The sequence below is a fragment of the Clytia hemisphaerica genome, unplaced genomic scaffold, assembly GCF_902728285.1.
Source record: "Clytia hemisphaerica strain Z4C2 unplaced genomic scaffold, Clytia hemisphaerica genome assembly, whole genome shotgun sequence".
In the NCBI taxonomy this organism is placed as follows: Eukaryota; Metazoa; Cnidaria; class Hydrozoa; order Leptothecata; family Clytiidae; genus Clytia; species Clytia hemisphaerica.
Window position 1 is genome coordinate 2,118,867 of NW_027103562.1, and position 23,341 is coordinate 2,142,207.

Consider the following 23,341-nt stretch of genomic DNA (forward strand, 5'->3'; position numbering starts at 1 on the left):
CCTGTTGCAAAAATAATCTTAATACAATTAGTAGACCATAACCTGTATGAGTTTCAGTGACCACGACGGGTGATTAACGAGCCCACTTTCTTGGCATTTTGCATCAATTGCTGCTTCCAAGTTGGGATAACCAGCTTTGTCCAATGAGATTGCAGGAAACAGATCGTTGATTAAACTCAAAAACAATGGCTCATCTTCATCCACCTAAAAGCGAAAAAAGGTTTCAAAGAAATAGGAAAACTTCGTTTATCTTTCAATTCTGTAACTTCATTTGAGCCCCTATACCAAAATACCACGTTTTAAAGATTGTGTCTCAAGGAAAAATTACGGTTCATAAAGTGTAACATTAAATAAATCATTTAAGCCAAAAAAAGTTGTTTTCTCTTGAACGCTTGAAAACAATCGCTTTTCCCGGTCTCGGTTAAGCTATGCATGACGACTTAGGCCTACCCGGGCATCGGATTCCACAGCAACAAGCTTAGATCACTTTATAAAAAGGCGACGGCTTTATATATCGGCTTCTTTGAGAGATATTGCAATATTTATCTAGGAAAGTAACCCATTGAAAATCTTTCGAAAGGCCAGTCAAACAAACTGTTACACAATCGATTCCATCGATTCAATGATCGGTTACAATTGACTCTCGTTAATTCGAATACTCGAACGGGGAATTTTACTTGTTCGAATTACAGAGAGATTTAAATTATAGAAAGCATATCAAGAAGGTTTTTTCTCGCCGGGGACTGGGAATAAGTTAAGAATAATAGAAAGTTCAAAGAAGCGATAGTCTTCTGTATGAAGCTTTTGATACCGGGTGCACCACAAAATAGTTTCGCTCTTTGAAACTGATCTTCTCGAAATCTATAAATTTTAAAAGAACCCTTTCTATGTCGTTGGAAAGAAGAAAGATGAACTTAAATTTTGATGGGTCATTATTTAATTTCGATTCATTAGATAAAAAATTATGCACAATTGAATAAAAAAGTTACTTTCAGAAAGTGCTCAAAAACGTTAAAAATCGACCTATGATAAATGACCCATCAAATTTTAAGTTTATCCTTCTTCTTTTTAATGAAAGAGGAATGGTTCTTTTAAAATGTTTAGATTTCTAGAAAATTAGTTTTAAAGAGAGAAAGTTTTTGGGGCGCACCCGGTATTTTGATGTTTTGTTAAAATTTCGTAAACGTTCGAATCTGTAGATACGATCCCTTACGCGAATGGAACGTTTACAAAATATTAAAAACTCTCTTATACGAGACAGTAATCTGAACGAAAACCCAAAAAAACCAAAAATCCTAACTACATTCTAACTTACCAGTTTCGACAAGTTCATATCCCTCAAAACACGCATCACAATTTTACTTTCGCTATCGGACGGATTATTACGTTTCGCTTGGCCCAACGTTCGTAAAACTGATAACATGTTTCGTAAACCAAAATCGTAATGGACTTGTTTCGTAAGCTGTTCCTCACAAAGTTTATAAAGCGTAAAAAATTTACGCGCTAGTACAATGTTATCGAGGAAACCACAACTAGCCAGCTTAACTCGGATAATAATCTGCCTGTCCGGAACCATCATTGCAACTGTCCGGAATTGAACTTTCAGGTTTTCTGGTAATTCTTGACGTCCAGCATAACCAGGATTCTAAAATGGAATCAATTCACGAGAAATTAATTCAAATGTGCATGTACTCGGGTACCTAATAGCCGGGGGGGGGGGGGTTTGAAATAAGCGGGGGGTTTAGAAGAAATCTCAAAACTTAATAAGCGGGGGGTTGGAATAAAAATGTCCTGGGTGGAAAACTTTCGAAAAATTAATTAGCGCCCCCCCGGCTATTAGGTACCCGAGAGTATTAGTAAGTTAACGAACAATAGACCACCTTCTTGACATTCTACTTTTAGCCATAAAGTTTGATCTACAGAGGAGTCTCTATAACACGCAAGGAGACAAAAGCATTCTTCACTGAAGAAACTAGCAGAAAACTTGTTCGAGTTAAGGAAGCATTCGAGTAACAGAGGTTCGAGTTATCAAGACTCTACTGTGACAAAGCATTGGCACAACATGTTTCAAACCACAATCTCAGATGAGAAAGAAAGAATGAAGCCCACCATTGTGAGAAACAACCCAAATTCAGGATTCATTGCAACCGTATCTCCATCAGTGAAAAGAAATTCAGGTTTTCGTTCTTTCTTGCACGATAAAATGACGTGAATTTGTTGCGCTGCAACTGATAAAACCTGTGGTGTAGTAAAAACAATGAAGTAAAAAGAGTTAGTGCATAAGATTACAGTTCCCGCACGAATATTCCACTGGCCCTTTTCTAGCCGAAAAAGACCAGGACTCCTGGTAGTTGAAAAAAGAGAGCTTCGGAAAATTAGGCAGTTTCGTAAGTAAATAAATACACACCTTTAGCGGGAAAATTGCGGAAATATTCCGGAAAAGTCAGTGGATTCTTAGTGCGATTCTTAGGTGAAACGACGGTGAGAGTTTTTCTCTAGATCACAAATCTCACATAATATGAACTACTAACATAATCAAAAACATCGGCATTACAAGAAGATGTATAGACCGCATCTTTTAGGTTGTTAGAAGCGTGTGTCGAGAGAAAATACCGAGAGAGGCAGGAGTCAAAACAAAGATTTCATTGAACTTTAAATGAAAAACATAAACTTTGGGGTGTACACAGACCCTTAGAAATTGAGACAAAACTACGTGCCAAGATGGAGTTTTTACAAGCTCTTATTTGATTTGTTTGGTCGTCATCTTGTAATAAAGTAGTTTTGTTACTTTTTCTAAAGAAGGCGTCATCTCTATTACTTTAAATGACCGAATTAGAGAAGTATCTAATAAAAACTCCAGCTCATCCCAACATGAATAGCTGATGGTTTCAGGCGAGGTATAGACCATGTTCGCACGTGACTGTTCCGTTTCGCTCCGAAACGAAATGAAGCTATTCTATTGGTTACATTGAAGTTTTAAGTCAGTTCTAACCAATATAATGGCTTTATTCCGTTTCGGAACGAAACGAAACCGTCACGTGCGAGCATGGTCATAGAAATCGTAGGGCCTCACTGGTAGATCAATTCTGTTGAATTCATCAAAACATCCCCAACTTCCAGATTGCGCCAACCCTTTGAAGATTCGACCCAATCCCCTGTAGTCGAGTTGATCGGAACAATTGAAAACAATGACGTATTTGCCCAGTGCTTTTCCCATGTCTTTCACCGTTTCTAAATGTAGGGAAAAATGTTTGAAAACGTGTGGGTGTGAAGTTTAGAAAACGTGTCAATCGGCTGTTTTATTTAATATCCAAACGGGGGTGGACGAACCTTTACAAGCCAAAAAACTTTGGACCCCTCCTGGAAATTCTTTCTCGGGTTACCCCCTTGAAAGAATCTTCCACCCACTGTATCGATATAAAATGAAATAACAAAACGAAAAGAATCAATTATCACAAGGGCTTTATGTCATGGCCCCCTCAAAACGTTTCACATTTTTCAAAATGTCGATGAAAAAGCTTTTTGATGAGCTCTACAACGTGTTCTTTCTTGAGTTTCCAAGTTTGGTAACATTCGAATTCTGAATAAGCACCCATTTGACTAAAACCAAGGATGAGAGCTTTTTCACCGACATTTTGGATTTTTTTATCCGACAGTATTTTTGAAACTTCAGCGACCCAATGATAAAGTAGATTTTTTTAATTATTCTTTAGCAAAATGATGATCAACAATCAGGTCACTTACCAGTTTTACCGGTACCAGCCGGACCGGCCGGACTTGCTCCCATGGACATGTTTAATGCTTGTGCTAGAGTTATGTAACAACGATCTGTTAGCGGTGTAATGACCAACCTGGAGATTCAAAAATGTTTAAAAGTTGATTTGCTGAAAACATAACTCAGACGATAATACAGTGGAGTCTCTATAACTCGAACACGCAAGGGGAACACGAATTTGTTCCAGTTAAAGACATTTTGAGTTATGGAGTAACGCTGAAGAGGCATTGTTAATTGGATGACAATTAAACTTGGACACTGCAACGGCTTCTGTAACGAACTGACGTTTTTTTGCAACTGACGTTCAAAAAGTAAAAATCAAGAAGTTTTTCGCTAAATATTTGACGAATTTGCAGTTTAGAGCGCTCAAATATGCATCAAAAGAAGAAGATTGTCACGCTGCTTCTCCTGGTATATTTTTTGTCGCGCAGATCGGAAAATTCGCCCAACAGATCGAGATTTGCTGCTTCGAAAAATAACAACAAACATAGATTCTGTGCACCGATCCGCTTGTATGCCAACCATATTGCTTCGTTCCAGCTTAACATCTCAGGTACCGATATCCTTTTGTCAGGCGATATTGAATCCAATCCTGGGCCATCTCTATGTACTTTGTGTGCCAAAACAGTACGCAAAAACAGTAAACTTGTGACCTGCTGTCGCTGCCAACAAAAGACCCATCTTCGATGCGTCGACCCGAAGCGCAATTCGACAATCACTGGTTGGATGTGTTCCCAATGCTTACCATCTGTATTACCATTCTGCAACGTACGAGATCTTTCGCTTATTGATCAAGAGATCCAACAAGAACAATTCCAAGATCTACAATTCGAAAAACTCAATGAAAATAGACATTTGTTTAGCATCGCTCACATCAATACACAGTCCATGGTATCCACGTTCGATGAATTTGTGCTCTTTGTTAATAAATACAAATTCGATGCGGTAACACTCACCGAAACCTGGCTAAAAGACAATCCTTTCTTGCTTGATTATGTTAAAATTGAAGGTTACAAACTTTATTATCATAACCGAGACAACAGGCGTGGTGGCGGTGTCGGCATATACATCAAAGATGACATCAAGCACAAAATACGCAAAGATATCACCAACATCAACCCAGCCCTCGAACATCTATGGGTTGAAATTGAAGGAAAAAACAAACATTCTAAACTACTCCTCAATGTTGCGTATCAACCGAACTTCACGAACCAAGAAAAAGCGGATTGGCTTGAAAGCTTCGACAGAATCGTTGGAACAGCTATTCTTGACTGGACGGGAAACGTGGTAATAACGGGTGATTTTAATATCGATCTATTATCGAACTCTCAAATAAAAGATTCGTATCTCGAAACCCTTCGTTCGTTCGACCTCACCCAGCATGTCAAATCTCCATCACGTAAAGGAGTGTCGCTCATTGACCACATTTCGACCAACTCGTCATGCAAAGTCAAATTCTGCGAAGTTCTACCGACGCCAGAAATCAGTGATCATGATGCCGTGTTTGCCTGCTTGAATACTCGTGTCGCCCGATTCGAACCACGGTACAAAGTAATACGTGACATGAGAAACTTCAACTTACCTACATACGTAGCTGATGCTTCCACCCTACCGTTCAATCTCGTTTATGCAACCGATTGTTCAGATGATAGTCTAAGCACACTCAATCATCTACTCTTTGAGTGCGTCGAACGCCACGCACCCTTAAAAAGAATCAAAGTCACTCGTCCGCAAGCACCCTGGATGAAAGACTTACAAATCAACGATCTACAGCAAAGCTGCCACGAGAAGCGTATCGCTGCTCATCGAACTCAATCAGACTCCGACTGGAACGAATTTCGTGACGCTCGCAATGCATTAAAAAGAAAGATAAAACACACTAAAAAGACTTTCTACCGCAGACTTCTTTCATCGAAAAAACCAAAAGAAATCTGGAGGCTGATTCATCGAATTCTCAATCCAACAAAAAGTGTGATAAATATCCAACCATCCGTACTAAATGCACACTACCTATCCACGGCACCAAGAATCCTTGGATCGCAACCAACTTCCACGGAAGAAATCCAACATCTTCTTCGAAATTTCGTCACTGAGGTTGATCAGGAATTTGAGTTTCAACCCGTCACTTATGATCAAGTTGTCAAAGAGATAAAGAATCTTCGAAGTGACTGCTCTGCCGGGTATGACAATCTACCAGTATCGCTGATCAAACCTATCGCCGACCATCTAGCATCACCACTAACTCACATCATAAACACAGGGATCGCTCAAACCACTTTCCATCAGCAATGGAAAATCGGTAAAGTAACACCGATTCCAAAAACTGAACATTCCGTCACTCCTGACCAATTCAGACCCGTCACTGTTTTGCCTATCTTATCAAAACTTTACGAACGTTTAATGGCAAAGCAGATCGTTGAGTACATCGAAAGAAACCAGATATATCAACAAACCATGTCTGGTTTCCGCAAGCGTCATTCTACCGAAACGCTCCTAATGAAGATACGAGACGACATCATTGGTGCGATGAACAAAAGCGAAGTCACACTAGCCGCCTTTCTTGATTATTCCAAAGCCTTCGATACCGTCGATTACAAAACGCTACTGGTAAAACTACGAAAGATAGGCTTTTCGAACAGTGCTGCCATGCTTATGCTTTCGTACTTATATAATCGTCGCCAATTCGTCCAGATTGACGATAAAAAATCTGACTACGGAACTGTATCGTTTGGGGTACCTCAAGGCTCTATACTTGGACCAATTCTATTCAACCTTTATACCGTCGACCTACAAGATAACGTTGATGGTGGGAGTAAAAACCAATATGCAGACGACACTACTATCTATGAACACTGTAAGACAGTAAACCTCCCAGCTTCAATCGTCAACTTAACACATCGTTTAAACCAACTTAGAGAATGGTCAAGCACTAATAATCTGGCGTTTAATAACAAAAAAACCAAAATCATGCTACTGTCAACACTGAGAATGTCAAACCTTCACGATTTCATGAACCCCGATCACGCAACCTTTCATATCTATCACACAGACCAACTGATAGAACGAGTTACCGTTTATAAACTTCTTGGCATCCAATTCGATCAAAATCTAAATTGGCAAACTCATATCGATAAACTCTGTCAATCAGTTTACGCAAAATTATACGTGCTACGCTATCTTCGTCGTACAGCAACTTTTCGTCTGCGGAAGCAACTGGCCGAAGCCCTTCTTATATCGAAGTTACACTACTGTTGTTCATTGTTCTGGAACCTGCCACAAATCCAGTTGAAAAAACTTGATAAACTGCTATGCAGAATTGCAGCTTTTGTGACGCTGAGATATTCTACAATCGAGGATGTAGTACAGCTTGGTTGGTTACCGATCCAGCAGCAAATTAATTTTGAACTTTTGAAACTCGCACACAAATCGATTCACCAGGATGAGTTTCCATCGTACTTAAAAGGTTTTAAATTAAGAGTCGCTGGACGTAATACTCGTAATGTTGAGGAAGTTGAATCTAAATACGAGACTAATGTATCGGAAAAATTATTTGTTGGCAAGGCAAGTCGCCTTTTGAATGATATTCCAAAAGCGATCAGGGAAGAACCTGATCACAAAAAATTTCGCAATATTTTAAAAAAGTATTTATTAGATCGTAGTCTGGCAATATTTTATACACGTTATATCTAATTTTTTTTTTTTTTTTTTCTACAATCGGTAACCTCACAGCAATCTATACATTACTTAATCTTATAGTTTTCTTCGTTCGAGTTAGCAGTATTCAACTCTACAATTTCTCATCATGTTCTAGTCTTAGCAACGTTTTTCGGGTCGTGTCCGTTTTTTTTTTGTTTTTTTTTTCTTGGCACCTCACTCACTTTCAAAATTTTTCCTATTTCAAGCCAATATATTGTAGATTCTATGATCATGAGGTCTAGTGGTTATATTATTAATATTTACCTTACAATATTTACTTGATATTTTAGTCTGGTGGTCTGATCAACACTGAAATTTTCGCAGGATTAGCTACTTCAATACTATTACAACTCAACCGAACTTTTCCTAATCAACCACTATAACACCAACAAGTTATACTTTCTGTTTTCTTTTTCTGCAATTTTGCGAGCTCTGTCAGTATCCTTGAGTTCTGTTTTGTGTTTTGTTTCTACAGTTTTACGGTTTTACAATCTGCAATTTTGTGAGCTTTGTCAGTATTCTTGAGTTGTTTTTTTTGTGTGTTTTGTTTCTACAGCATATTTTTTTTCATAGAATATAATTATCTTTTTATTTAAATATGATTATTTTTACATAGGACGAATAGCCATTGTAAAATATGGAAGAGCCTGAAAGACAATTAATAAATAAAAAAAAAAAATTGGTTGCGTTAATAAGGAGACATTCGAGTTTAAGAGAATCCTACGTAGATTTATAACATCTCTTTGGTTTAACAATCATGGTGGGTCTCTAGTCCATTGTTTGCACTGAAATTCTTGCCCATCGTACTAGCATCGATGTTACGACTTCAAAAAATTAAAAACCACAAAACCGTTCCAGTGCGCCTGCTAGGCCTGTAGAATTAGAACGCCATGCATATAAGAATAATGTTATACCTTTCCACGCAACCAATGAATTCGTTTTGGTATTTGAAATCAACATCGGTAATGGAGACGAGACATTGATCCATATCTTCCAAGAAATAGAATCGGATCTGTTTCAACCATTCAAAATCGTTCGGTGATTTGATATGCATTTTGACCTGTGGAAATAAGAGTGAGTTTAAAGGATAAGAATTAGAACAAATGGTTTATATTTCTAATGGAAATAATAAATATTTTTGCATCGCTTCGAGCTAAGTGATATGTAAACTTTGCTTTAAACCGTCTCCTTCGATTTATCTCGAATACATAAACTCGCTAACGGGTTTGTACAGACAAACTCAAACGACTTACCAAATCATCGAAAATATCTCTCTGATGAACGTGAATGGTGATTAAAGATTCATATTTCGTTCTTTCAACGGATGACAGATCCTTCGTTGTCTGTTCGATCAACAGATTCAACAACTCTAAGAAAGCTTGGTTGGTTTCCGACATGACTTTCTTGTCGTATTTATTGTTCTGCAGTGCATCTGTGGAATCACGTGTCCAAAGCATTTGTAAACCCAGCAACCCAATCTGAAAAATATGAAAAAAATTTTCAGAAAAGAATGTGTGCGGAGGGGTGTATTGGACAAATAATTATGATCCCACTCCCCATTTGTAAGCCCAAAAATCGGAGCTGACTTAAATGGACTTTTCCGTAAAAGGGATGTTTGGGTGGGTTGTCGACCAGGTAGTTTATTTAATTAAGCTTTTGAAATGTAAAAAGTTGTTTATAAGGGTTTTAGACCAAAAGAGGAGGCAAGAAAACGGATATGTTTCGGAAAGGACAATTTGAATTTCAAAATATACCTGAGCTGGGAAAGTACCAAGGAATTCCATCACATCAAAGTTCGAATCACTGATGGCGTGATACGCTTGTCTGATAACACCGTGTACCGAACTTTGTGACATTTTCAATAGATTGTTCAACCATTCTTCGACGTTGCCAAAAGCCATGACGTACTTGTCAAGGACGACCTGTAAAAAGAAAAAGTTTCATTACTGCCATCAAAGGGAATTTGTTAAAATTTATTGATCCTTCCTTTTTAAAAAGTTAGGGGCGATATTTCACGTGAATGGCCCAGTAATCTAGGACTTTTCATAGGCGTAGCGAGATACCTTGCAAAATTTATGGCTGAGCGCGGTTTTTACGACACTGTAATTATTGTCTTTGTTTTATCAAAAGATAATGAATAATGTCATAAACGCCTGCACTCCCTCATAAATTTTGCAGGGTATCTCGCTACGCCTATGCTTTTACGATATAGGCTTTCCATATTTTACGGGCTCCTTGGCCAGCTGACTCGGCTATCTATGGAACTTTGGAACTGAACAGTAAAATCTCTACAGTTCGATCTTCAAAGGATAAATTTTTTTTCTTTGAATTCATGATATGCACCTCTGCAATGACTTCACGAAATTATGCTAACTGTTCTGTTTTTGTTCCACCCATTACGTCACTTTTTCTATTGTTTAAGTGACATATTGAGTTGGAAATTTTAAAAGTTCTCAGAAGACTCTCCAGTGGTGCATATCATGAATTAGAAAAAGATTCGAGATATAAGGTTTCAAGCTGAAGGGTTCGATGTTTATGTTCGAATTACAGAAAGACTCGAATAACAGAGGTTCGAATAAGAGAGAGTTGGCTGAGACGGGGACACGAAACGGGAACCTGAAAGTATCCTTTATTTAGAGTTCATCATACCTTTTCGCCTTCTTTGGAGATGACAGCTAGAATTTTATCATAATCCTTCTCATGGAATTCCACGTGTTTGGTATTGTCGAAGACATTCAATAAGTGATTCTGAAACGTAAAAGATGTTTGGTTTGATCCTATAATAGCTAGCCTGAACCGGACGGACACGGTAGTTTTCCAACCCAAATCCAGTATGAAACCTTTTACAGATATCCAGGTTTGTTATGTTTTGTTAAGTTTGTTTTTTCCCCCATTATGGAAACAAACAGAAACAAGCGTTCGATTTTCGTAAGGGATCGCCGTTACAGATTCAAAAATTTGCTCTCGTAGCAGCGGAAATCAGGCAACTTAAAAACTATGAAAGACACATGAAAAACCTCTAGCCCATCCATAAATAAATGATTCCCGGGGGGGGGGGCACTCGATTTCGAAGCGACGGTATGTGCCGCGCAAAATCTGCTTTTCAAAATCTTACCCTTACAGTGCAGTTCAATATGGCTGAAAAGGTACCCTTTCAGCCCATCTATAAATATGATATTTAATGATCGGAAAAACAAAGGCAAGTGAACAGCCATTCAAATGAAAGAAAAACTTTAAAATCATTTTATTTGGGGGATTGAATCCTAATGTGATAACAATAATGATAAGAATAATTTTCAGAAACTGGTCTTTTTGATAACCTGTGAGGTGCTCGCTAGTTCACACAATACAATTCCGATTTGTTCTGAAACGGAATGAAGCCATTCTAGTGGTTATATTCAATTTTTACGCCACTTCAAACCAATAGAATGTCTTCATTTCGTTACGTGCGAACGTGGTCTGTGGGAAACAAAAACGAAAGTCATACCTGAATTGTATGTGAGTCACTAGCTTGTCCAAGAATCTCCAAGAGAGCTGGATCCGAGACAAAGAAAAAGCGCGGGAAAACGAGCCGTTTCTTTTCCAGATATCCAGACAGCGATTTCTGACAAAGTTCGAGTTGCTCTTGAAGATGCGGGAGTAGTTGCGAGAGAGCTTCATCACCGGTGCAGCAGACAACGACGTTGGGCATTTCGTGCGCTCGCTGCATGATCTTCTGCCAATTCTTGTCGATACCTTATTAGAAAAAGTAGAGGAAATAAAAACCAAGAAAGAATAGAAAAAACATTTTATTTAATTCAATGTACCGGACATCAACTGTTGAAAATATAATGCAGTAGCGTAGCCAAGGGGGGGGGCACAATATTTATGTAGGAGAGCAGATTTAAATGGCACAGCAATTATCTTTTTATATTATGAATAGATAATTACAGTGTCATAAAAATCTGCTCTCCAACACAAATTTTGCGCCCCTCCTGTCCACGCTACTGTAATACCGAGTTTATGTATCGGAGGATATCGAGGGCGACGGTAAGTGAAATCGATACAAAACAAAGTCAATAGTTGATGTACGGCTCTATATCGCCTTTGCTCACCTAAACAGACGACGGTATTTTGGTGTTTTTACCGTCGTCGAGCAAAGTGGACGGTGATTTTGGAGACATGTCAACTTTGCTTTATACCGTCCCCCTCACTTTATCTCGAATACATAAACTCGCTAATGCGATGCTTTTTTAGGGGGTAAGCCCTTTTCTATTCAATATATAAACTGTCAATGGAAATCGTTTGAGCTCATATCAAGACATTGTATAAATAGCACAATATGAGCGTTTTTACAAATAACATTGGATATAGATTTAATCAGGATTTCTTAGGCTTGAGTGGAGAAAATTGAAAATTTCACTTCCCTATACATACCTGAGAATCGTTTAGCTTCTCTCGGTAACTGTCTTGCGATATCACCACCAACGAAAACAGCTTCCAAGTAAATCCACAGATTCTGAACGACCATCCAATTCTCCAAGATGTCAGTGGAGTTGGACAGTTTCTGTACCCAAGACTGGATCTGCTTCTTGAAAGGAGCATTATATCTGAAAAGAAAAATCATATATTCATGAGTCAATAAAAAGCGCTCGTGATTTTGATTAGAGCTACCAATTAACCAAATAAATCACAATACTACAGTCCCTGTCACACAGAATACAGGTGTTCCATGTGTTATGTGGGACAGGAGCAGTAGTTGGTTTACAGTTATTTACTTTTTTTCCAGTGTTTAGCTAATCTCATTCCTGATCGAGTGAGATTCTTTTCTCTGGAATCCTTCAGTAACACAATAAAGCCTGGGAAACACGAGAAGGGGGCGAGTTTGTTTTTCTACAGTGGACTCTCGCTAATTCGAACTTCCCTTATTGGAACCTTTCTATAATTCGAACTAATTCTCAGAACACGTCAAAGGTAAAACCTCGTAAAATACTTTCTATAATCCGAATCTTTCTGTAAATCGAACAAATTAGACTTCCCGTTCGACTTCAAATTAACGAAAATTAACTGTACTTTATTCAAGGATCGATTAAAAACAGGTTTTAATAAAAAAGGCTTTTCCAAATAAGTTCACAAGTTCTCAACAGAACTAGACAGACAAGAAAATTAGGTTTACCTGTTACTGAGCAGAGAGCCAAGAACCATCAAACTGTCTTCCAGAAGGGTGATAATTTCGGACGTACTATCACCACGTAACAACAATTCACCACGGCTTTTGAAGGTAGCGAATGTTAACTCCTGATGATTCCAATCTGCGATTACCGTCTTCAGTTTCGCTTCGATGTCTTTCTCCTTGGTAGCTGCTATACAGATGTCCTGGATATTGAAATATTATAGCGATTTATAAAGTAACAGCTTTAAACACTTATATAATGTGAGAAAAACGAGAAAGATGCTAAAAGTTCTAAATATTGACTTATTTCAGATTTCAGTTTTTCACGCATGACTTGACACTGAATCCTTACACAACTCCTTGGGTTTAGAAGAAGTTGTTGCAGTGGTAATATTCTACCTCTCCCCAATGTTCACCTGGTGATTGGCGATCTAGTTTTCCCCGAGTCCTACCCTAAGCCTGTTACCTCTGAATTGTTCTAGCTGCCCATGATTATTGTCTAACCACGTCTTTACTGATATTTTCATCTTCCCACACTCTTACGGTATATTCTAGGAACCAAAAATCTTCCCCTATAAACTGATTCCGTGTGACGTCATTTTCACCCACGATCAGCCATTTTTTATTAGAAATGGTAGAAAGAATAAGTACAAGATGGCTTAGTAATAACTTGGTAACTCAAAGTCTTCAAATATTTCCCGTTTATACCTGCACACAGTTTTTGTTTCGTGGGTGAAATTTTTTTCAGTTAGGAACAGGCAGCTTGCTTGAGATTTGCTTAAAGATAGTCCCTTTAACTGGATTTCGTCGAATCAGTCTATTAACAAAGATATAAGGAGGCTTTTCCCCTTTCCTCCAAATTTTGAGTAAACCTAACTAACCTCAATATCTTCCTTGTTCTCCAGTAAAGGAGCTTCCATAATATTCTTCAACAAGAACGTTTCACTTTCCACATCAAACTGGTGGTTGGTGATCTCACCAATCTTCTTCCAATGTCTCGCTTTCATTGCTTTGTTCGCCATCATCTCCAGTAGTGGACAACTTTCATTGAAATCATCAATCTGTTTCTTGAGATCAAGGTAGGCTTGCCAGTCTTTCAGACCACGTGGAAGCTTTCGACATCTGAAATAAAATGAAAATTTTCACAGAATATACAGAATCACAGAATAAGAATGCTAACTACTTCTTACATTGAAAAAAGATTTAAGGGCACGATGATGGCCAGAGAAACCAGGGGTTCCCAGTTCGAATCCCCGCTCCTTTCAATGTTCCGTTCAGTTTATAGATAGCCGAGCCGGCTGGCCCTGTTCGAAGATCACTTTTCAGTCACTCCGCCGTCCTCCAAAGTGCGAATACATGAGCTCGATTTAAAAGAATTTTGCTGTCGAAGCGAATTTTTGCATTTTAGTTTCTTTGCAAATCACTTTTTTCCGTATACTAAAATTATCAGCTTCAAGCGCTTTGAAAATGTATTTTCCCGCGTTTGCTTTCCCTTTAACGAACAGGACCTTAACAAATACAATTCACGTCCTTAACAAACGGAGAGGGGTCTGTTTGAGCACTATAGCCCCAATCGAAATATTTGTTTATAAAGAAAATTTACCGTGTTTGGAAGTCTTGCAATTCTCCATTGATTTTATCCGTATTCACCTCAATCCATGGTATATCATAATAACCATTTACTTTATGCGTGACGTCATTATAGAGCCCATATAATTTATGCAGCAAGCTTAACTCTTTACGTATTTGTTGCAAGCCGTCGTATTCAGTGATAGGGAGGCCGAACAATTCTTCACCGCCGGAGTAAGTGACGTATTGACGGTATAACGTATCAAAGCGATTCTACGAAGAAAAACAACAACAATAAGTTTAAAAGTATATCATTTGCTTACACAGTATCTTTAAACAAAAGCAAGAGCAAGAGCAACTCCCACGCACCAATTTCGAGAAATTACTTTTTTTATTCTGCTTTGTCTATTCGAATCTTTCTAAAACTCGAACTAAAATATTGATCTCCTCAGCTGGAAATCAGTATCAAATACTTTCTAAAACTCGAACTAAAATATTGATCTCCTCAGCTGGAAATCAGTATCAAATACTTTCTATAATTCGAAGTAGATTCTTGGTCCCTTGAAGATCGAATTAGAGAGAGAGTCAATTGTAAACGGGGCATCGTCTTCAATCACGAATATTGCTTTTTACTGAAAGAAACCAACTCTATCGAGGCTATCCAACTAATTACAGTTGACACTCTCTTATTCGACGTTCTACTACTCGATACGCTCCCTTATTCGATAATATCCTAAGTCACCATCGTCAAGAATTTCTCATTAACAACACTCTATTATTCGATAAGCTCCCTTATTCAATGAAAATCCAATTCCCCTTAAAGATCGAATTAGAGAGCGTCAACTGTATGGTGATATCTTATAATTTGGTAGTTCAAAACTGGGAAAGCTTCTCCCTTAAAATAATAGAACATAAATGTATTTGATGGAAAAGAGAAGAATTTATACCTGATATGTAATTAGACGTTCGTTGGCTTCATGCGGTGGCAAGTTTGGCGTCATTGGACCTCTCTATAAATAACAGAAGATTTAGTTTGCTTATTATTCTGAAAAAGAAGACAGTTTAGGAAACATCCTCTTGTAGTAGGGAGGCGAGTCTTAAAATCCGTAGCATTTTTTGTGGGAGGCAAGCGCATGTGATTGGTTCGAAAGAAGATAGGATTTTGAATAGTTTTGAATAGAGAGGGACCCCGGGAATTAGGGCTGGCAAAAGCTTTTATGGCAAAAAAACTGGCGTGTCAGGCAAAGCTCCTAACCCGCAAGATGAGTAAAAAATTGACGATTTTCCCAAAGTCGAATTTAACAAAAATAATTGCGATCATCGTGTATGGAGCATGAAATTCTGAGCGAAAAAGTATACCTTCAAAGGTCCTTTCTAGCTTCCTTGATTCTTGAGCGGAGTTTTAAGACTTGTATTTGGTAATAAAACATGATCTTTATTTTTTTTTTAAATTTGAGTCTCAGCAAGCTTACCGCTACTGAAAAATCTAATTCCGATGAGATAAGAACCCAAAGGAAGAAAAAATGTTATTACTATAAATCGAATGCTCACTGGGTAACTATGAGAAGTTCGAATTAAAGAGAGTGCTCTATAAAAGGTTAAACTGAAGGAAGGAGAATCAAGTCAAGGAGAGAGTAGTTAAGTAGATTAAAACAAACCTTTTGATAACTCTTGACAAAATCTTCTGAGTCTTGTTTGAACTGTTCCACTTTGGCAGTCAAATCACTCTTAAAGACAGGTTGTAGTTGTAACAATTCATCTTGTACTTCTTTGGCCAGCAATAAAAGGTTTTTCCAGGCGTAACGAAGTGTATCCACTCTCTCAATGTCGTCTTTAGAAACTGTGATGTTGTATTTAGTAAGCATGGCGAACGAATCCTGTGAAAATCAAAAAATACTTTTACACCCATGTGTCACAGAGCAATTTTGCCGGACCTGGCCGTTATTGGCCGATCCAGACCGGACTTGGCCGATCCGAACCAGACCTGGCCGATCTAGGCCGATTTGGGTCGCAAAATTACTTGGCCGATCCTGGCCGATCTTGAATGTGCTCTAAATCGCTTGCAGGGACACAAATTCGTCCCCAGTGAGTAAAATATCTTACAGTTACAGCTCCAATGGGAAATTGACTTTGATTTATCCTCATTTGTAATGTGATGGAAAAATGCACTTATTATTTAAGCCATCGAAACCTAATGTTCTTATATAGTTTGTTCTTATAAAAAACCTTTTAGCGAATTTTCACCTCAATAGGGGTCACTTCCATGTCCATAACAATTTCTTGATTCCTCAACTCAATGAGGGTGGCCATTGCAAACCGAATGTCATCCAGATCATTCAACGGTCGACTTAACTGTTTTGTAAATGAATTGATGAATTTGAAAAAGTCCACCATTGCTGTCCGATATTTGGAATTTGCGGACCGTCCGTAAATAACAATCCATGATTTAATCTCCGTGATTATACCCAATTTGATTTGCTCTGAAATACATTTGAAACAGAGTTTAGAAGATTTACAGTAAACTCTCGCTTATTCGAAGTTCTATTATTAGAATTTTTCTTTGATTCGAGCTTATTTCTAGTCCCCGTCAAAGAAAAACCCTCTTAAAATACTTTATATAATTCGAATCTCTATGTAATTTGAACAAATAATATTCTCCGTTCGAGATAGCTTATGAAAAGATAACACAGAAAAAGTGTGGACGAAAAAACTCGAACGAATTTATGTTTCCCGTTAAAATATGGAGACTCCACTGTATTTCATTAATTTCGCAATTCCCCGATTTCTTAGAAGAAAATACTGACCGGTTAACAAGCAAACTGATCCAACATTCATTCTCTCATCCTCCATCTTGACTTTTTCTTCAATCTCTTTGTAAGACAAAATCTGTTGCTCGAATTCATCCAAGGTCGGATTTTTCTGAAATAAAGGTAAATTGAGATTAAACAGATTTCATGGTTAAAATACCACCATCTAATATAAGGAGTTGAGATTTACTGCTAAGTCCAATTGTCTTCGACAAAACAAAAGGGCTAATCTCAAAATAAGTGCCTGAGAAAGCTAAGAATTGTTCTATTTGGTTGACCATGAATTTTAAGATTGAATAAAATTTTCATTATTCGAATCCCAATTCATGATATGCACCATTGCAATGTCTTCCATTCCACCCAATAGCTCATTGGTTGTAAGTGACGTAAAATCAGTCAATACGTCACTTTCAACCAATGAGCTATTGGGTGGAATGGAAGACATCGCAATGGTGCATATCATGAATAGAGGTTTTTGGTTAATTTATGTAATTTCCGCCATTAAAGAAGCAAACGTTCGAATCTGTAGAGGCGATCTCTTACGCAAATCGAAAGTTTGCTTCCATAATGGCGGAAATTACGCAACTTAACAAAACACGAAAAAATTCTATATGATTCGAAAAGCTTAGGTCTAAGGTAAATATGTGAAAGTCTATTGTATCAGAGCTTATGCACCCTGGTCTCTTTACTCGAGGTTCACATATGGCAGCCTTTATTCAAATACCATCTCAAAGCTGGGTAAGGTTGGAAATATTCAAAGCATTTACAAAATATCATCGTCCGGTGAACGTTAGATGAACGTTGAAACAACGTCACATATCAGCTGGGCTATCCAAGACCAGCGTGAGTGAAGATTACGTCATCTCCCGAAAATCAAAACTTCACCCTCGTGTTGTGGTGAAGACGAAAAATCCCGGCTATTTTTCCTGAGAGTGTTAAGTTGACTCTCTCTAATTCGATGATTCTTCAAGGGGCCAAAATATTTATTCGAATTAGAGAAATATCCAAATTTATACCTAGAGTATTTTAAACCACTTTCTAGTTGAGGGGACCAAGATTCGAATTGGAGCTAGAGTTAACTGAATTTGGAAAAAAGCCAAACCAAGACTAGATACCTGCAAGAATTTCTCCATCGACATTTCTTTATCAACAAGCCAGATGGTGTTGTATTGTTCATAATGACTGAAAGCTCCAGTAACCTCTTTCTTCTGCGAGTTGATGATAGTGGACATTGAACCAACCAGTTTTGCTATCTCCTTGTTGTGTGAGACGCTCCGGTAGTAACTTTTGCGCACCTAAAATAACAAAATTTTAGAGCTCCTTTAAAACAGTGGGCGAAAGTAAGTTTTTCCTCTGAGACGGAAAATAGCCACCACGCGACAAGCTAGCCAATTTTTCTAAGTTTTAAGACAGAAAAGCCTCTTACACTTTGCAGAGACGGAAATCCAACAAATTAACCGAGATTTTCAATACTCCCAGCTGGCACACAACGTTGTTTCAACGTTTATCTAACGTTCACAACGTCCATATAACATTAGATGAACGTTGAAACAACGTTGTGTGCCAGCTGGGCTCTGCTCAATTATGCTAAATTATTAAGCTTAAAATTTCTATTTTTGCAGAGACGGAAATTCATAAGACGGAAGAACTGTAAACGCTGCTTTAAAAGGCGATGAACAGGTTGATTCAGTGTCATTGGAAACATTTTGCATATGGGGCTGAGGTTTATTAACAGCACGAGGACCAGCCATGGTCCCCCCGCCCCCGGTTGAAAATCAAAATTTAAGATGGCCGTAAAATTCACTCATGAAATTTCTTTAGATAAACAGAATGAAAATTGTGTTGCATATTATGAAATTGATGAAAACATACTTATAACGTAGACCCTAAATTCCACGCGATTATTATGCGTATGTGTATTGGAGTCTAGTTCAGGTGCTGGCCCAGTGAAGCGTAAAAGGCGCTATTTGGTGTTAGAATGGCGCTAGGTTGGTGATATAAAGGTGTGGCCGAAGAAGCTTAAGTACACTAAGATGATGAAAATGAACTTAAAGATGAAAACCTAATCCTTGTACCTTATCGGCCAAAACTTAGTCGGCCCTAAGTTAAGTGACTAAATTTTGGCATGGTTACTAAAATTATGGCCGACTAAAATTTGGGCCGACTAAAAATTTGGGCCAAATTTAAAGTTTATCATTAGGCTTCCTTATTTTCCAGTATTTTAAGCTTTCTCCTATTTTCCATCTGCTTGTAAATTCAGAAATGGCCCAAATTTTAAGTCGCTTTTAATTATTAGTCGGCCCTTAGTGACTAAATTTTGATGAGGTGACTAAAATTAGGGCAGACTAATAATTAAGGCCGACTAAGTTTTGGCCAATAAGGTATTTTGTTTCATGATAGGGCGACCCATTGAACTTCATACCTTTGCGATGGATTGAATCGTAGATAAACCGTCATCATCATTGACGCTCGATAATAAACTGCCCGCGCGGCTTCGAGTGGCCGCTTCATTGACGCTCAGCGATGTTTCTTGTTCAAAATCTGTTTTTGTCTCTAATTCATCTGATGACGAGGTTGTAAGAGCTGTAAAACCAAAAGAGCCGGCAAGTCAATAAAATGACACACTTCCCTAACACTAAGAGTGGGTGGGATATTTATAATGAAATAGAAAAAAAATAGAAAACGAAGATGAAAAATGAAACTTCTTTCAGAATTGACCACCGCGGTTTTGGCCAGTAGTAGTAAATCTAAGAAATTTGAGCTAGAAAAAAATTCTTAGACACTACTGGCGAAAACCGGGGTGTTTCCGTAGAAAATATTACGCAATATCAGTAACCTCTCTCATATTGAAAACCTTTGAAGCTTATAAACATTTTACACTATTCTGCTTAGACTTTTAGGACAAACTTCTAGAGCGTATAAAACTCTCTGACTCTTTATATTGTTGTTTAGCACAGTAATACTCCAAGTCGTTTTACATCCATTAGGACAGGGTTTTATGACTTAATTTAGTCTGTATCAAGACTAAAAATATTTTTTCCATAAATTATCAAACTCACTTTTTTTGCTTGGAAAAGCTTAAAGCACGCCATCTAGCCCAAGCTTTAAAGAAATCTGTAGACCAGACCGTAAACTAGAGATAATTATAAAAAACTAAACGGTTCACAATTCAAAGTCTAGCCTTGAGACTTTGAATTGTGAATCATACCACAAAAAAAAGAAAATAACAGGGCATCCTCCAATAAAACGAGATTTGGTTGGAAGTTCAAAACCATACCTTTAACATTGGAGTCCCACATTGTGATGTTTTTGGTGATCGATAGAATGACATGCGTGCATTTGTTGATAGCTTGTTGAATTTCATCCAGCGAGGGGCTCATTGATACGTTCGGTATCTTTAACACAAAATCAGAGTAGAAAAACGGAGCTAGGCTGCCAGTCTCTTCAAGGTTTTGTTGCGTGCGTTCTTTATATAGTATAGTAGCCGTGGCATGAATTCTTTTTCGAATGGCATCGAGTGTTGAGCGAATTACTTTGTTAAGCGCTTCCAAATTTTGATGATTGTAATAGTTTAGAAGCTCGTTTGCTCGCTCTACCAGAACTTCAAGCATTTCTCGCTTACGTTTGGCGGCCGCACGGGTTGGTGACACAGCCGCACTACCAAGGCGTGATTTTGGTCTAGACTTGACAAGATCTAAAGAAAGAGAGACATAATTAAAAAACCCGACTTCGTGGCGCAGACTTTTGGAAATCTTCTTAAAATCTTAAGATAGAGCGTGCAGGCGTTACTCCCTTATCCAATACCGACTCATACCTGATAAACCTGTCACATCTCCGGATGTACTTTATAGATATTGATAAATGTGAAGCTAGAGCATGTAAAAATGAATTCTCTAAGGAGCTAGATTGGCTGAGAGATAAGGCAATAAAATTTCATCTATTCAATTCGTCGAAAACTGTTGCAATGTTACGTCTTTGAGTGATTCGTCTCTCCTAGCCGGTCAAGCCTACCTCTATTAAAGACACGTCTAATTAAGATTGTAACTGAAGGCCAAAATAGAGAATGATGTTTTTAATTGATTTGCAAGAAAAATTATTTGATTGACCTAGGCGCGCTATATTCGTGATATTTTTTTACCGAATCAGCCAAAATAATATGGGCGTTTACCACTACTTTTATTGTTGAAATTCAGAATTAGTGGCAAACTTCTGGTATTTTTGGGTTCCTCTGTATAAAACATTACGTAATTGATGACTGGCTTCTCCTTACAGAGGATGCCAGCTCTGTGATGAGTGGTCTAGGAGTCGTCTCGTTAGTACCGTCTTACGCCGTAGTTTTTACTGCCTGTCAGCTTGCGAGACACTGACACACAGTTTTTTGGATCAAGTGCGTTATCCGGTGCGAGCCACTAGGATTGCAGAATCAATACCTAGCACATTACGTCATGAATAACACAAAACATACCTGGTGATTGCTGTCTTTCTCCATCCTCTTCATCTTCATCAACATTTTCATTTTGTTGTTCAACATTTTGTTCGACAGTTAACAACATCATACACAACTCATTAGTTGCTTTCTCAACATACTGACTCTTCGATTCAATCGTTTCTGCACCTTTCTTACAAAGCACCTGTAGTGAATAAGTTAAAATCTTCTAAAGCTTAGTGAAATGTCCAATGGAAAACATGAAGCGTCTTAGATATCTTAAATAAAACACTAAATGCAGCTACTCTTTCCCTAGCTAAAGTAAAATAACGCGTCATCTTTATAAATAAACAAGAAGCCCAGAGGGCATGAAGGCCCAGCGAATAAAAATATGAACTGAACAAGACTTGAGTAGCAGAGGGGATTTGAACCTGGAGCCGCTAACGCAAGCCATAGACGCCTTAGACCCTTCGGCTATCTCTTATTTACAACAGTAAAAAATAATTCATAATATTTAATCTTATATACAGAGATGTTAGTTTTTTTCCTAACACGTGAACAACTGAACTGTTCACATGATAGAGAAATGTAAAAACAACTTGTTTTTAAAAGAACATCTTCCTAAAGAGAAGAAGGTTTGTTACGGTTATTTCTGTGTAAATCACATTGTTTTTCTTAAAACGTACTACATCTGTTATATTCTTATAGTTTTAATAGTTAATTGTATTTTCTCCTTTTATGTTTTTAACCAATAAAGACGATTTCAATTGTTTTTTACTCTGTCAATCATGTTCTAACAGCCAATCAAATCGTTCACAATATGTACTAGCCTGTGGTGTGTTTGAAAACGCGTATCGCCTAGTAAATTGTTACACACTGACACCGGGCAGAATGCTAATGAAAGGCCCAGTACGCTAAAGCTAGCTGGGCCAAAAACAGTTCGGTGCCGCCGTTTTCCCGAATAAATTGCCAGTGGTCTATTCAGCAAAGATGACGCTTTATTTTGCTTCAACGACAGTTGAGAGAGGCAGGATAGCTCTATCGAGTATTTTTTATAAGATATCTGAAGAAGGGAAGCGATACACTTCCATTTTTATACGAATCAGACTTTATAAAGAATTGTAAGGGACAAAATAAGCTTGGAGAGAAATAGCTGCAAACCTCCGTTCTTTTTATGAACTCATCAATAGTCCATGGTGTGTCTGTCGGCAGCTCAACCAATTTCGTGTTCGCGATATCGTTCAAAATTTTCTCGATACGAAACTCGATTAAATCGATGACTCGATCAACCATTAGTTCGACTTCATTCAACGTCTCGTAAACACTCTCAATGAATGCGTTGAAATTGAGTGAATTCCAAGTTAACATACATAAGCCTGATAAGAAATCAGAGAAGATAGAATCGTTATCTATATATTAATACCACAGCGACAGCACTTGGACATACCTTATTATATGGATATAAGTATGGAAGTATTTAACGGCCTTGAAATTCACACGAATGAACAGGTGTAAACTTTAGAGTTTAGCTTTCAAAATAAACGGGATTTCCCTTTCGTGTTAATTACACGTCTCAAATATTCATGTACTCAAGGTATGTTTCATATTTGAATTTTTAAACTAACCCCAGACTGGATATTACGGAAGCTTGTTAGTGCCATCATATTATAAGCAGATAATAATCAAGTTATCTTTAGATAACTTAATATATCTCGAGATAAGTAATCTCAGGACACTTTATCTTATCTCGAGATAAATTTATCTTAGAGTTATCTTAGGATATTTATCTCCGGATAATTTATCTCGAGATAATTTATCTCCGGATAATTTATCTCAAGATAATTTATCTCGAGATATTTTTATCTCCGGATAATTTATCTCAAGATAATTTATCTCGAGATATTTTTATCTCCGGA

At 37.7% G+C, this 23,341-nt stretch overlaps 1 protein-coding gene across 1 annotated transcript in view; it reads right to left on the reverse strand.

The window, feature by feature from the left end:
- LOC136800805 (dynein axonemal heavy chain 5-like) overlaps positions 1 to 23,086 on the reverse strand; it is a 65,080-nt gene extending 41,994 nt beyond the window's left edge. Inside the window, exons 1-24 of the mRNA XM_067057461.1 lie at positions 23,068 to 23,086; positions 22,587 to 22,801; positions 21,465 to 21,630; positions 20,277 to 20,693; positions 19,422 to 19,582; positions 18,115 to 18,294; positions 16,997 to 17,111; positions 16,437 to 16,672; positions 15,851 to 16,069; positions 15,140 to 15,202; positions 14,227 to 14,465; positions 13,505 to 13,745; positions 12,627 to 12,826; positions 11,888 to 12,060; positions 10,959 to 11,206; positions 10,121 to 10,219; positions 9,226 to 9,393; positions 8,725 to 8,949; positions 8,386 to 8,531; positions 3,745 to 3,851; positions 3,074 to 3,231; positions 2,110 to 2,238; positions 1,316 to 1,645; positions 43 to 204 (exon numbers count right to left, since the gene is read on the reverse strand). Coding sequence (XP_066913562.1) covers positions 43 to 204; positions 1,316 to 1,645; positions 2,110 to 2,238; positions 3,074 to 3,231; positions 3,745 to 3,851; positions 8,386 to 8,531; positions 8,725 to 8,949; positions 9,226 to 9,393; positions 10,121 to 10,219; positions 10,959 to 11,206; positions 11,888 to 12,060; positions 12,627 to 12,826; positions 13,505 to 13,745; positions 14,227 to 14,465; positions 15,140 to 15,202; positions 15,851 to 16,069; positions 16,437 to 16,672; positions 16,997 to 17,111; positions 18,115 to 18,294; positions 19,422 to 19,582; positions 20,277 to 20,693; positions 21,465 to 21,630; positions 22,587 to 22,801; positions 23,068 to 23,086 — 4,416 coding nt within the window. The remainder of the gene's footprint in view (positions 1 to 42; positions 205 to 1,315; positions 1,646 to 2,109; positions 2,239 to 3,073; positions 3,232 to 3,744; positions 3,852 to 8,385; positions 8,532 to 8,724; positions 8,950 to 9,225; positions 9,394 to 10,120; positions 10,220 to 10,958; positions 11,207 to 11,887; positions 12,061 to 12,626; positions 12,827 to 13,504; positions 13,746 to 14,226; positions 14,466 to 15,139; positions 15,203 to 15,850; positions 16,070 to 16,436; positions 16,673 to 16,996; positions 17,112 to 18,114; positions 18,295 to 19,421; positions 19,583 to 20,276; positions 20,694 to 21,464; positions 21,631 to 22,586; positions 22,802 to 23,067) is intronic.
- Between the last annotated feature and the right edge of the window lie 255 nt (positions 23,087 to 23,341).